The 14654-nt window shown below is 31.6% G+C and overlaps 2 protein-coding genes across 4 annotated transcripts in view; one reads left to right on the top strand and one right to left on the bottom strand.

The window, feature by feature from the left end:
* Positions 1 to 2501: 2501 nt before the first annotated feature.
* On the top strand, positions 2502 to 3217 carry LOC111687587. The gene is made up of 2 exons (XM_023450036.2): positions 2502 to 2634; positions 2708 to 3217. Exons 1-2 carry the CDS (start codon positions 2623 to 2625, stop codon positions 3206 to 3208), a joined length of 513 nt encoding a protein of 170 aa, XP_023305804.2. The 5' UTR covers positions 2502 to 2622; the 3' UTR covers positions 3209 to 3217.
* Positions 3218 to 3367: 150 nt separating this feature from the next.
* LOC111687469 (ankyrin repeat and BTB/POZ domain-containing protein 2) overlaps positions 3368 to 14654 on the bottom strand; it is a 33519-nt gene continuing 22232 nt past the window's right edge. For 2 of the 3 annotated variants that reach the window (XM_046951202.1, XM_046951201.1), the window contains exons 3-6: positions 4931 to 7947; positions 4506 to 4869; positions 4119 to 4443; positions 3368 to 4060 (exon numbers count right to left, since the gene is read on the bottom strand). In XM_046951202.1, the coding sequence (XP_046807158.1) occupies positions 3785 to 4060; positions 4119 to 4443; positions 4506 to 4869; positions 4931 to 7947 (3982 nt within the window). In that variant the 3' untranslated portion in view covers positions 3368 to 3784. Of the gene's footprint in view, positions 4061 to 4118; positions 4444 to 4505; positions 4870 to 4930; positions 7948 to 9406; positions 10808 to 14654 lie in introns of those variants that run through there. The other variant, XM_046951200.1, reaches the window with a different exon arrangement.

Here is a 14654-nt window from a genome sequence, read left to right as displayed (position 1 = left end):
TGTTATTTATATAATAATCGAATTTCGAAATCTAAAACAATTTAATGAATAATTATTTTGGTAGCGGAAAATGTTTGTGTGTATAAGGAAACTTCATGAAATAGGTTAAATATATAAACATATAAATAAATAAACATATGGCTAATTGTATATAGATTTCTATGTACAAACGTATATCGTTGTATATACATAAACTATTAAAATGTAAATATTTATAAACATATCTAAAATTAAACATATTACTAAAACAATAAAACATATGGCCATTTATGTAGCTCCCTTAGTAATTACTAATTTCACATTTAGAAAATGTTTATAATTTTTTAAGAACAAAATTAAAATTGATGTGTGATGTTTGTAAACCTTTGAACCTGTAAATTCTTTTTTAAAACTGTATTTTATAATAAATTTAAAAGAAAAAAGATTCTAGTTGATTTGTCTTTTTCCGCTTACTGGCGCTGTTATTTAAAGACGACAGGAAAGGGAAAAAGGCGTATAGACTAAGAAGACTCTCATCAATACAAAAAAAAGAAACAAATCAATTTATAATTTCCTTTTAAATATATGTATATAAAAGAAAAATGTTTATGTGTATTTCTATGTATTAGTTTTAAGTTTGTATACATTTTTATTATTATTTTTTTGTTTACATTTGCATTGTAGTTAATTATTTTTTATTGCCTTTACTGATGCTTATGCCTCAGCTACTACTGTTGCCTCTAAAGTTGCCAGTGGTGGTGCTAAGGCTGTTTATTATTATTTTTTTTTAATTTTCTTTTTCTGATTTGCTATTACTGATAGATATTATTGTTGTTGTAGTATTATAATTTTTTTTCAAAAAATATATGGCTTAAATATTGGCCAGTTGCCAAGCATTAGCATTAAGAATTGTTTAGTTGCCTGTTGTTGCCCATGCCGTTGCCCATGTTTCTTCTACTTTTCAATATTATAAACGTATGTAGTATTTTATTTTTATTGTATTGAAAATTGTGGTCTGTTTTATTTCATAAAATGTTTTCAGTTTTATTATTTTGATTTCATTTACGAATTTCATAAATTATAAATGCAAACAGAAAGAAGAACATTTTTTTCCAAAAAAAAAAAACAATAATCAAAAAAAGGAAACAAAAAATTAACCTAAATTATCAGCAACTATTGTGAAGGTGTAGAGGAAATTAACTTTAAATAGCTAAAAATGAAATTGTATGAAATGTATAATGTTTTAGTTCTTTTTTTTTAATTCCTCTATACTGAAACAACATTTAAAAATATTTTTGCTTGAATTTAATGTAAACAAATTGAACACAAGCAGAAAAAAAATTGGAAAATTTCGAAATACATACATAGTTTATTATTTTTGGAAAAGAACAAAAATGAAATAAAATTAAAATTTACTGGAATTGATTTTTCATAGCTTTCATCGCATATAAATAAATTTTGAATTTAGAAAAAAAAAACAAATAAAAAAATAATTTGAGATTGTAGATATATGCTGCTTTAATACAAAATGATATAATTATTTTCTTTAAATAGAAAAAGAAAATTATAAAGACTATTAAAATAATTTGTTTAGAATAAATATTTACTTTTTTTGTAATAAAAATTATGAAAAAGTTTACAACTTCAAAATCATGAATCATATTTTTAAAGGCAGATATTTTTTTAATTTATTACATTTTTTTTCGTTAAAAAATAATTGGTAATAAAAATTACATACAAATATTTACAGTATTTTTAAATACAATATCATTCAGTTGCATTCCACCCACATGTAATCTAGTTCTTTTGTACTTTTAAAATGAGGAAGTTTTTATTCAACACAATAACTAGATTTCTTTTAATATTGATAATATTCGAAATCAAGTAAATCAGATCAAATGCCATCTTTTAAATACCCTATAAAGTATAGGTCCTAAAAAGTTCTACAACATATATATCTTATAAACAGGTTTTAAGCTAATAAAGCTTTAAACTTTTAAAATTTGTTTAAAAATTTCTAAAATAATTTTCTATGTCAAAAATATTTGAAAATCTATTATATTTTACAAGGTATCAAACTAAAATTCGGGAAAAAATATCGCATTTCAAAATTTTGATCTATAAAGTGAATCAGATTTATTCCATATTTACGAAAGTTTTTTAAAAGGAAACAGATTTAAAAATTACAACTTTAAAACACTGTAGGGTATTTACAAAATTCATTAACATTATACATACATATATTTTATTAAGAAAAAAAAAAAACAGAATGCTAACTTTTGTTTCTTTTTCACTGCAACGTGATTGCGGTTAAATGAGGTTAATGCGGTACATTTACAGAACCTGTGCATGAGTTATTGAATGCATAATGGCAAATGATGAGGCATAATAATACTTAAAATTACAATTTGAATTAAATTAGTAGTAAGGTGACAAACCGGCTCCTAAAATAATTATTATCAGCCAAAAATTTAACTTTAAAAATATAACGAAATATAATTTAAAAGAGCAAAACAAAAATCAATAAATTCCTCGTTTTATTACTTGTAATGGGTATAAAAACTTGCAGGTCGAGTAAGTAAAACAATCAATTAATTTCCAAAGATCATAAGGATAAGTTGTGTTTGAAATAAGTTGAACATCATGTTAAGATATGTAAGTGTGGAAAAAAATAAATAATTAAAACATAAGAAATCAATAACGGGGTTTAATATATTTAAAAAAAAAGTTATGTTTAGTTGCATTAATTGCCAGCATCTATGGTGCTCCAGTGAATGATACAGTAAGCTCACCTGATGTAGTGGTACCAGCAGTGCAACCAACTCATATCAACTCCAATCCTTCACTTGTTAATACCGCTGATAAGCATGAACAGGAAGTTGTTGGTAAAAAATTGACTACTAAATCACCTGAAGTTGTGGAAATTTTAGAATCCGGTTTGGAGCATCAAACGGATGGTTCTTACAGTTTCCATTATCGTGGGTCCGATGGCAGTTTCCGCGAAGAAACTGCAGTTGTCAAAAATCCGGGTACCGATCATGAATACTTAGAAATAACTGGAGCTTATTCATTCTTTGATGCCGATGGCAAAGAGGTCGTGGTTCACTATAAAGCCGATGATAAAGGTTTTGTTCCGGTTGGCAATAATATACCCGACGTTATATCTGTAGCAGCCCGTGAAAATAGTCAACTTCCTCCTTTGAAAAAATTAGAGGATTTTGACGATTAAATTTTAAAATGTGTTTAGGAAAAAAAGATATACATAACTACGCGAAATATGCGAATTATAAATATAATTTCGTTTTTAAATTTATAACATTTATTTTAATATAATTTGGACGACTAACTACAGGGTATTACTATTTTTAATTACGACACTGTGCACTGATATATTAAATAATTAATTATTTTTATTTTTTAAATAAAAGTATAATAGTACGAGTATAACAGTCCAAAGTACATTTTTTATCATTTTTCATCATATTTAGTATACATATAAATATAAATTTAAAAAAAAATATATAGAAAAAAATATAATAAATAATATGAATTCTATTCTTGGAAGAACAAGTTTTTAAAATTATTTAAATAATACAAAAAGGTTCTTTACAATAAGATACAATACTTACATACACATACAAATACATACATACGATTGTCATACATTTGACATTAGGCCAATTAATATTGTTAAATATCCTTAAAAGGATTAAATGATTTAAAAAGCTTTACATCAATATAAAAAACCTAAAACTAAATAACTATTTATTTAACAGAGTCTTATGGAAATTTCGTTTAATATTGTTTACTTTTGGCCTACACCTAAGGTGTTGGCATTATTATTGGATGAACCGTTCAATGAGGGGGTATTTAAATGTTGACGAAAATTGCAAGTGCCCATAGACTTACGTTCCTTGATGCGTTGCTGTAGGGCCTGTAGAAGACCAGTTAACACATCATGATTGGGTATCTTTTTGGCAAATAATAATCTCTTAACAGAGTCATCATAAGTCAAGAGAGCCACCATATTTTGCAGCAAGAAGCCTTGACAAAACTCCAATAATTTAATGGCATTGTAGACCTTGAAAGAAATCAAAATTTTAACTATTTTCCTATTCACTCACACAAAAGTTTCTTACCTTAGCGTGTATATACATGGCCACCACATTATCAATATCAATCATATCGGAACATCTAGATTCCGTGTAACGCAATAGGCCCTCCAACTGGAAGAAACTAGCAGCCGCCATTAGTTCTAAAACATCTCCTTTGGAGACTTCTAAACTACTGCAACCACCACTATATAAATACTGCATGACCAATTGGAATATATGATAACGTATATCATTGATTTGCACTGTGGGAGTGCTGCCCTCACTCAGCTTAGAACTAAGCATATTTTGGAACCGTGGCGATGCCGTAACTAATACGATTTTGTGACCATAAAATATTTTACCCTCAACTCTGAATAACAAAAAAATATTTTAAAATAAGTTAGACCCGTACTCAGCATTAAACTAACTTACCTAAATGTAACATCACTTAATTCTGGATTATTTACAAATTTCGGATCTATGCGAGAACTGTTTACCGGCTGGGAAACAGGCTCCTTAATAACTTTGATCTGTTGCCAGCCGTAACAAGTGGCAAAGATGTCAGCCAGCAACAGGGTGGTGCCTTCATTCTTGCTATAACGGAATATATTAAACAGCAAAGGCAAGCATTCACTAACAAATTGAACACTATAGTCGTCGGGGCAAACTTGTAAGAAGTCTTGCAGCAATTGATCGATAACAGCATCAAGCCGTATTTCATGGGCGGCCGCTAAAGCATGCATCCAGCAATGCAAAGTCCAAGGCACACCTAGTGTTCGTAATTCAATCGTAATATCTTCAAAAATCAAAAAAATATTAATTTTACTCCGTATGTTGGATTTTTTAAAACATCTTACCCAAATGATTGTTTTCAGCACTGTGATACATGGCTTCTTGAAGACTCTTAATTTGAGTTTTATTAAGAGTGTTTGCTATCTCATTATTTGCCAAACGATCTGCCACTGTGGTGGCCCGAGCACTGGGACTATCTCCCTCAGCCAACATTTCTTCCAAAGACAAAACATCCTTGGAGCCTTGCGATATGGGGGTAGATAAAAGTTTACGCAATACAGCCCGTTGGCCATGAGCTGCGGCAACCGAAATAGCACAATAACAACCCCTTTGAGCTGAACCTGCAAAACTCATTGAATCCTTTTGTTGGGTAGACAGAAATGCATTTGCTCCATGCACTAACAGCAAAGAAACCACTTCAATATTACCCGAACCACAGGCCACTTGTAAAGGTGTAAGAGTATGTTTATCTTCACTTTGTCTTGCACCACCTTCCACCTTACCGCCACGTTCTAGAAGACATCTTAAAGCCAAGTAGTTGGATCTGCTTGCTGCAAAAGTTACCGCCGTCCAATGCTGTGTATCCGGATGAATGGCAGGATAGTTTTGATTACCAATGGCAGGAACTTCTATATTTGGATCGCAGCCAGCATCAAGTAAAGCTTGTATAACCACCTCATCATTTCGTATGCTGGCAATCATTAAAGCGGTCATACCAGCATGATTGAGGGTGTCATAGCGGGTGGTAGGCGGTAATAAGTTTGAAGCCTGTGCTAACAGCTCAGCTCTTCCGGTAAGCATTAGTTTAAATGCCAAAGCAATCGTAGCACGTTTCCCCAACTCCGATGTGTCCTCACTTATGCTCATTGGTATGGGTGTAGCCGTGGCCAAGTGTGGAAAGTGTGCCTTCTTTGTAGGCAGTTCTTCGTCATGTGACACCGAACGCATGGGACAATCTACTCCTGGCAGCAATAATCTAGCCGCCTGCATTATATCATCTTTGTCCACCATAACAGCACTGCGATATTCAGCATGGGCCGATGCTACTCTCAACCATTCCACCAAAGGAGGCAGTACGACATAGGCTCGTTCATAGCAAAGTTCTTGCACGTTTTGGCTACTGTTAGCATTGGAGTTGTTGGCACTAACTGCTCCTTGCTGAGAACCAAATTCACTGTGTTCCAATTGCGAACACCGCATGAAATAGAAAAGAGCAGACAAGGCGGCATTTGATATTGCACAATGCTGAAATTTTTGTTGAGCTCTTAAAGTTAGTTCCTTCAGCTCATTGACACTGCCCACACAGGTGGTGAGTAAACAAGGTTCTAAACTTATATTACTGCTGCCAGCTGATGAACCACTTTGGTGAGTACCCGATCCCAAAGACGATTGGCTTGCCCACCTTGGCATTGTTAGCGCACCCGATGCAATACGTCCAGCATTCAGATGAGCAAACGGTTGCAGTAAACCCCACATATCTCCCGATATAGATATGGCATGTTCCAGAGCCGCAGCAGTTAATTGAGATGTCGAGTCAGTAGGAAAACATTGCAACAAAATTTCCTCCAACAGATTCTCAATGCCAGCACAAAGATATACAGCAGCATATTCATGTATAAACTTTCCTAAACGAGAATCCGTCATCCAACGATGAAATCTTCCCACCGACAGCTGAATTCCAGCTCTCGAAGATTTACTTTGTTTAAGAGCACTATCCCCGGGTACCGCAAACATGGCTGCCGCTCTAAGACAAGCTTTGATACAGGAATCGGCCAAAACTGGACAGAGAACAATTTTAAATGCACCTGCAACTTCTTGCTTCGAACACAAGCCAAGATTGGAGGATAAACGTTGTACTTCACGAGCTATGCGCACAAGAGCTCTTTGCAGTAGATATCCCAAACGTGAAACAGCATCAGGAGAAACACGATCAGCTTGTTCTTTGCAGCGACCATCTCGTACTACTTTCATTATACAATGCTGGCTCCAAGGAGGATGTTGTAACTCGACTAAACGATTGTGAGAGTCAACCCATACAAATTCATCGGCACTGGTTACATTAGTATTCACGGTTTCCAATGAAGCATAGCGTCCCAAACGTCTTGCTGGTTCTGAACTCTCAGAACCCGCACTGATACTGCTATAGGTGCTGGTACTAGTTTGGGAACGCATTGTAAGCTGCTGTATGGCCAACTTGATGTCTTCTAGACCATTGCCACTCCAAGGTGCTTTGGCTGGCGTCGCTCGATGCCTGGCTCTGGGATGATTGGCGGTAGTTCGTGAACGTGTACTGCGATTTGTTACCCCGGCAGCTAAACGATCTTCAGGCAAAGGACCCAATGCAACACCACCGGGTGAAGAGCTACCATGACCTCCTGTGTCTGACATGCTGGCATGTCCCGATGAACGATTTTCATCAGAGGAACTATGACACTCTTGTACACGTTCCAAAGCGCGGAATTCATGATGATGAGTGCGAGTAGAATGATTGGGTTTTGTTGAGTTGTTGGGACTATGCTGATAACCCGAATCAATAGGTATCCCAATGTTAGCGGTGCTGAAATCCATAGCTTTCTCCGAATTTCTCAAAGGTGTACTGGTTTTCAGTTGAGGCTGTTGTTGATTTAGGCTCCCACTTAACATGGGTTGTTGCGATCGGACAGGAGTAGATTGTACTGTGAGTCGGGCAGGTCCTGCTACGGCCCTCTGTGGTATGGGCTTCGTTATGTTATTGCAATTTGAAGCCACAGAGGAGTTAAGTTTCGCTTGAGAATTCTCAAAATATGTTGAACCATTCGAGGAGATATGGGTAGGGGTGGCTGTGGCAATACTATTTCCAACTGTTGTAGGGATTAAAGGTCTTTGAGCCACTTCTTTGGCTATTCTTGGTGCTGGTGTGGCCACAGCTGGATTTTGTATACGTCCAGATGGCGTTGAAGGATTCTGCAGTGCGGAAGCATTCAATGGCGAAATATTGGCACTTGAGTGATTCGGTGTTATTGGCAAACCCGATGTATAGGAAAAGGGAGCAGCAGCATTGTTCTGTTGTGAATTTATATCGGGTCTTATGTTACCAATTGGCCTAAAATAAATCAAGAATCACAACAAACACATTAATAACATTGAAATACCGTTAAAAACAAAACAGTTTTGACCTAAACATATAACTCTGCTCACTGCTGACAATCAGACACATACTCTTATAAATGATAATATACTATAATATACATATTGTTTTTTTTATATTTTTTTTGTTTCATCTCTTCCACAAAAACAGCAATAACACGAGTTTAATAAAAATTCAAACAAACTTAACTGTTGTTCTAACACTTGACTGACAATCAAAATGAAATTATGTCACTATTTTGTTTGTATAGCTCTCTAGCACAATTCACACTTAGACTTCAACTCTGGCTCCAGCAGATTCAGTTAAAATACACATCTACTATGTATCTGCATTTGCATATGAATACGTTAAAGAACACAAAAGATGACTGACTGACAGACAGACAAATTACAACTACAAGAAATATACTGTTAAAAGAAGATAAAAATCAAAAGAACATGCCCACTGAAGAAATTATATGATTAAAAATATATTCTTTAAGATACATAAAAAATTTGCTTTATTATATTTTTCATTATTTTTTACGAATATTTTGTTTTGTTACAAAAGAATTGGTTTTAATAACACTATTATTGAGTTCAAGCGGCTCATCATGTTGTTGCATTCTTTTAATACTAAAAATTAGTGATTAAATAAATGCAAAACCCATCTATTAAAATCTATAAATGTTTTTAGGTTATTGTTATTTTTGTTGTAAAAAAAACCTTTCTTAGGCCTTAGGGAAAATATAATCTATTATTTTGGATTAAAAATGTGTCAAGTTTGTTTTGGTATTTTGTACTAATTTCCAATTCTACTTAATTAATTTAAATGTATTTAATGTTTAATAGCTCCATGGGGAAGATGAGAGAAGTTTTAAGAGAAATATATTGATTTATTACTTTAATCACACTTTCATTTTAATATTTTTACACAATTCTTGGCAACAGCTTAAAAATAGTGTAATAATTACCGAGTTCGTGAATATGTGATTTATATTGACTGAGTTTTCTAATGACTTGTTGGCGATTGTGTTAATACTTGCCTCCAATAAAAAAGTGCTAAGTAGATTTTAGCATTTTAATGGTAATGAAAGTTTTTGGTGGGTTAAATGAAAAAAAATCTCAAATATTGCAATCCAAATGATCAAAATTGTATAACATATTAACTTTAAGGTCAAAGATCAGATTTTTGGAAGAAATTGTACAAATTGTTTTGTTAAATAAACAAACAACCTTTAACAATAACATTTTAACTTCCAGTTAGAACTAATTATATTATTAGTCTTAATGGATCAAAAATAAATTAAAACACAAAATATGGATATTCTAATTAAATTTTAACCGAAAATAATGAAATTGATGAGCCTTAGTTAGTAAGGTTAGGAAAGTATTCTTAATATGTAGTAAGTAATTCTAAACTTTCTAAACTTTACCGAGCTCTCCATTCCTGTACAAAACTCCAATCACATGGTTCACTGGTGACATCACCATCTTCACTGCCTTCTTCATCCTGCTCATCATCATCATCACTAATATCCTTTGGTTTACCCACCAACGCCTGAGTAGGTTTTGATACCTTTTCCACTAATGCAGTGGCTGTTTGATAATTGCCTTCGATTTTAATATTAATCACACCATTCTCTACACTTTCAATGTATGGCGGTAATTCATCGTTCTTTAACGCTTCACTACCACTACAACTATTGGCAGTCATGACCTCATTCTGCACCTGGTTGTTAGTTATTTGCAGTTCTAGTGTTGAGGGTAATATTGCCGTCATCTGTTTCTGCTCCAACTCCACTTCCTCCTCTGTCACTTTTGCTGCTTTGGTAGTGGTGGCGGCTTCTATTAAATTGCTTTTACCACGATAAGCCAAAGAGTCACCGAAATAAATGACAACCTTGTGATTGGGTTTAGGCGGTGTTGCGGGTTTATCTTTACTTAAGATGGGCGAGGTGGATGAAGGTACTTGTGTTACAGGTGTGGGTGATGGTGTGTTTGTTTGGCGTTTGCAAAAATCATAAATGTGTCCCATATCACGCTGTTGGCACATTTCGCTGCATTTCAGAGACTGCGGCTGAAATGTTTTCAGGGAACTAGAACCACGTCTGCGTAAAATGAAATTTTCATTAAGACGTCCGAAAATCGAGGAACTTGGAGGGCGAGGTGCTGGTTTTTTGGGAATTTTAATGGGTTTAAAACCTCTCAGTTCTCTGCATAAACTGCAGTTACAATCTTTGGTGCAATACATGTTTGAACTTGCAAGAAGTCTTCGGTTAAATATCCAAAAGCTTTGGTTTATATAAAAGGTATTGAGTAAGTAATGAAATAAGTACTTTTTTTGTAAAAAAAAGTTTCTTTTTTAATTAAGTTTTCACATTTCTAATTGTAATTTTTTATCAGTTTGCTGTTTAGCTTTTTTATTTCTTGTTACTTTAAAATTTACACACTCATGTTAAATATATTTAATGTTTACGCGTTTAATTTCGGTTGTTTGAAAAACATAAAATAAATGTTTTGTTTTTTTTATAAATTTCGTTCCATTCATTAATTTTGTTTATTACAAAATTTCCTGCAGACACACTTCACTAGTAACCGACCGAACGTTTAATAAACATTTCAAAAAAAGGCCGTGTATTGGAAACTCTAAAAATCACAATAATTTCATTTCATTGTGTTTTGCTAAATTTTTAAATTAGTTTTTCCGTTTTCAAACTATTACGGCAACATTAGAGGGGTTCATTAAAGATTTTCTTTTCGTATTTTTTTGAAAATATCTCCCCTCTATTTGTAATTTAGACAACCGTTCATGACCAGCAGCAAAATGAAACTGAAACTTGTTTACGGCTTACAATAGTTTGCTTCGAATGTAGCTGTATCATAGTTAGAGCTTAAAACGCTGCTGCTGCGCCGCTTAATAGGCGTTTCAAATTGTATCTCAATGAACTGAACTAAACTTAACTATGAGTATGTGCGATTGTGTGAGTGTGTGTGTTTTGGTAAGTACGTTTGTATCTGCTTTTTGTATTAGTTTGAGACTTTGAAAATCTTTGAAACTAAAGTGTGAGTCTTTGTTTCGTAAAATATACTTACAGCCAGCATAAAACAATGGCTAAACATCAGAAATAAAAAAACTGCAAATGCAAATTTATTATTTATACAATTTTCATTTTGCTTAAGCCCCCATGAGAAGTTTGGTTAAAAAGAAAATTTTGTAAGACAAAACATCATCATCATCATCAGATGCACTTGTAGAGGAAACTAAGTACCTAAACGGAAAAGTTTATTTTTTTTCTTATTAAGTTTTTTTTTAATTTTTTATTTCTAAGTATAAAATAATTTCTTTACTTCATTTGAAGTAATAGAACTGTTTCTAAGTAGAGTTTAGATAATTTAAAGCATGAATAGTTGTGAATGAATTTGTTAATATGTTAAATTCATGATTTTGTTTGTTAGATTATTAAAATTTATAGTTTTTCTTATTTTCTTTTATAAAAATCAGTGTTTGTTATGAGCTTTAGTCTCGTTATGCTCTCATGTAGCATGCAATTTGCATGTAATTCTTTTTATGTCAATGTGCTACAAACTTGGAAAAGGGGGGAATCTCTTTTGTTTTTTCTAAACTATTGTTGTTTACTTCCCGGTATTAAAAAATAAAACACAAAAAAAAAACTGAACCAAACTGTCTTGCATTCATTTGAACACAGTTGAAATCAAATGAATCCAGACTGTGTGTTTGTTCTTATTTTTACCAGCTCAAGTTTAAAAGTCCATCTAATGACTAAGAGGCACGCAGCCTAGACATCATGTTAGAACATAATGTGATGGTTTAGCACATGCATAGAAGAACAGTATCAGGGGCAGGTTATTAGAATGGGATGAGAAATATTTCAGAATTTAAAGTGCTGTATTCAAGATTGGAATGAATATTAGATTATTGTAGTTTTTAGCTTTATAGTGAAAATGGAATAATTTTTATTGAAAAAATGGACTTTTAGTAAAAAACATAAATTTCGATCGGAATGAAATTCAGTGACAGAACATATTTTATAGAAAAACAAATACTGAAATGAGTTTCTAAATTTTTTAATGAAAAATAATTTTTTAATCTTTCGTACAAATATTTTCATCTTTCTAATAACCAGAACCTCTACCGTAAATAAGAATAAAATTTTTGAAGCTGAAAGAATGATATGTATAATTCTTTTTATAATTTTATTATTCCATTTTTATTTCTATTAAACTTTTTCCAGTAATTTTTACGCATGCTGTGTCATGTCCGAAAGACCTTTATGTATTATTTCACTTTAAACATAAAAAAATATGATTAGTTACAGGTACAATACAGGAATAACAGAAAAAACACAAAGTAGTAAAAAAACAACATAAAAAAACAATGTAAATTGCATTTCGCGTACAGCCATCAAGACAAATGACATTTGAGTTCTGTTGGAAAAAAAATTAAAAAATTACTTAACAAAAATAGACACATTTTTAAAGTTGTTTTTAAATAACTTTACAACAACATAAAAATATAAAAAAAAACGAAAATGTTAACAAAGTACTTGAAACCAGTTTCTATTTTACAAATAAAACTGATTAAAGGAAAGAAATAATATAAAAAACCCTAAAACAATTCATAGAAATTAAATACACCAAACAAAAGACTTAAGCAACAAACCTGATAAGTATAAGAAACCTAAAAAAACTGACAAATTACATACACTTTTTCAAACTCAATATGATTAAATACTTATTATTATAAAAAACTAAAAGGAACCAGTAAAGTAACAAAAAAAAACGATAACTTGAAACAAATGCTCCCCTTTGAAATTGCGTTTGTTGTAAACTTAGATAACAAATGAAGCTCATCATCATTTAGTTTTAAGTTTCAAAAACAACCAGATTTTTTATACAAAATCTCATTTGTATTTTATTTAAGATAAAAAACAATAGCCACCTCCAACTTAAATATTAACTTAATCATCAATTTTCTTACAGAAATTCAACGAAAAAAAAACTAAGCAAAAGACGGAAAACTTTAATTTAATGCACACTTTCTTTTCTTTAATATTTCGTTAGATTTATTATTATTTCTTTTGATATCTTTCGTTTTCAGTTTCAATCCAATTATGACTAAAAATGATAATTAATTTATTATACAACCAAAATATATACCTTAATATCAGACAACTAACTTTATGTACAGGAAAACAAATGCGAATGCAATTAAAGTTTATTTTCTTTAAAAAAAAATTTGGCGGTGGGAAAAATATTACCCCCCGTATAGAGCTTAAAAAACTTAAATATACAAAAAAAAAAAATACAAATCAACAACAATGTAAAAGAAATGTTGCTGCTGCTATACATTATTAGAAATTTTAATGTAATATTTGCGTGAAAATTCAACAAAATTCAAAAAAAAACTGACAATAGCAAGACATTTTAATGATAACAATAATAAAACAACAAAAATGTTTTCGTGGTAAATTAGTTAATATAAGGTGGCAAATACAACTGCTATAACAACAACATAATGTTGTTGTGGCAATAGGTGTAAAACAAGTCGTGCTGAGCCTCCCCCACAATCGGAGGCAATTTTGTTGTTGCACAATCAAACCAAGAGTTAACAATGAAAAGTGTAAGTGAATCAAACTCCCTAGTGTTTAAGAGAAATAAAAACTAAATAACTATATAATTAACTTTATTATAAACGTAAATTGTTGTCTGTTGTTGAGTCTAACAATTGTCAAAACTTTAAAACTTTATTTTTTGGAAAATAATAATGAATATGTCACTGTGTTTAACAAGAAGAAACTTTTCTTGAGGAGAAATTTTTTAATCAAGAAAATTCAAGAAATTGCTGTTGATATTTTGCCTCCATGTTAATTTAATATGCATTTATAATTTTAACACAATAGAAATTAAATATTTATGTTTATAAGATAATAAATATTTATATGTCTACATTAGACATATGCTAGTAATTTGCTGGAAAGCTAAAAGAAACTTATTGCAAATTGTGCTAAAATTTGAATTTATCACAAGAAGTAATAAATGTAATTTCTACCTCGAATTTAATTATTTATTTATTTCTAGATGAATAAATGGACAATTTGCAGTTATAAAACTTATGAACGGATGAAAATTTCCAACTATTGCCCGAATTTTATTAATAATACAGCTAGCTCTAGAAGGGTCCCAATATAATTTGAAATCTTTGCGATTCTTTTTCGGAACTACTTTCTAAAGCTAAAGTGTAATATCTTAACCATAAAAAAACTTAAGAAACAGATCTGACAAATACAAGAAACATGAATAAACTTGACTTTATACTAGACTAGGATATAGACTAGACTATAGACTATACAATAAACCAGACTATAGACTAGACAATAGAACTATAGAGTAGGGTATAGAACTATTGACTAGACTATATAACTATAGAGTAGACTATAGAACTATAGACTAGACTATATAACTATAGAGTAGACTATAGACTAGACTAGCCTATAGACTAGACTAGACTAGCCTATAGACTAGACTATAGACTGGACTACACTATATATATAGTCTAGTCTATAGTAGACTATAGACTAGACTATAGACTAGACTATAGACTAGACTATAGACTAGACTATAGACTAGACTATAGACTAGACTATAGACTAGACTATAGAC

The sequence above is a fragment of the Lucilia cuprina genome, chromosome 5, assembly GCF_022045245.1.
Source record: "Lucilia cuprina isolate Lc7/37 chromosome 5, ASM2204524v1, whole genome shotgun sequence".
Classification (NCBI taxonomy): Eukaryota; Metazoa; Arthropoda; class Insecta; order Diptera; family Calliphoridae; genus Lucilia; species Lucilia cuprina.
Note: the sequence above shows the minus strand (reverse complement) of the source record. Positions and strands in the feature narration are given on the sequence as shown.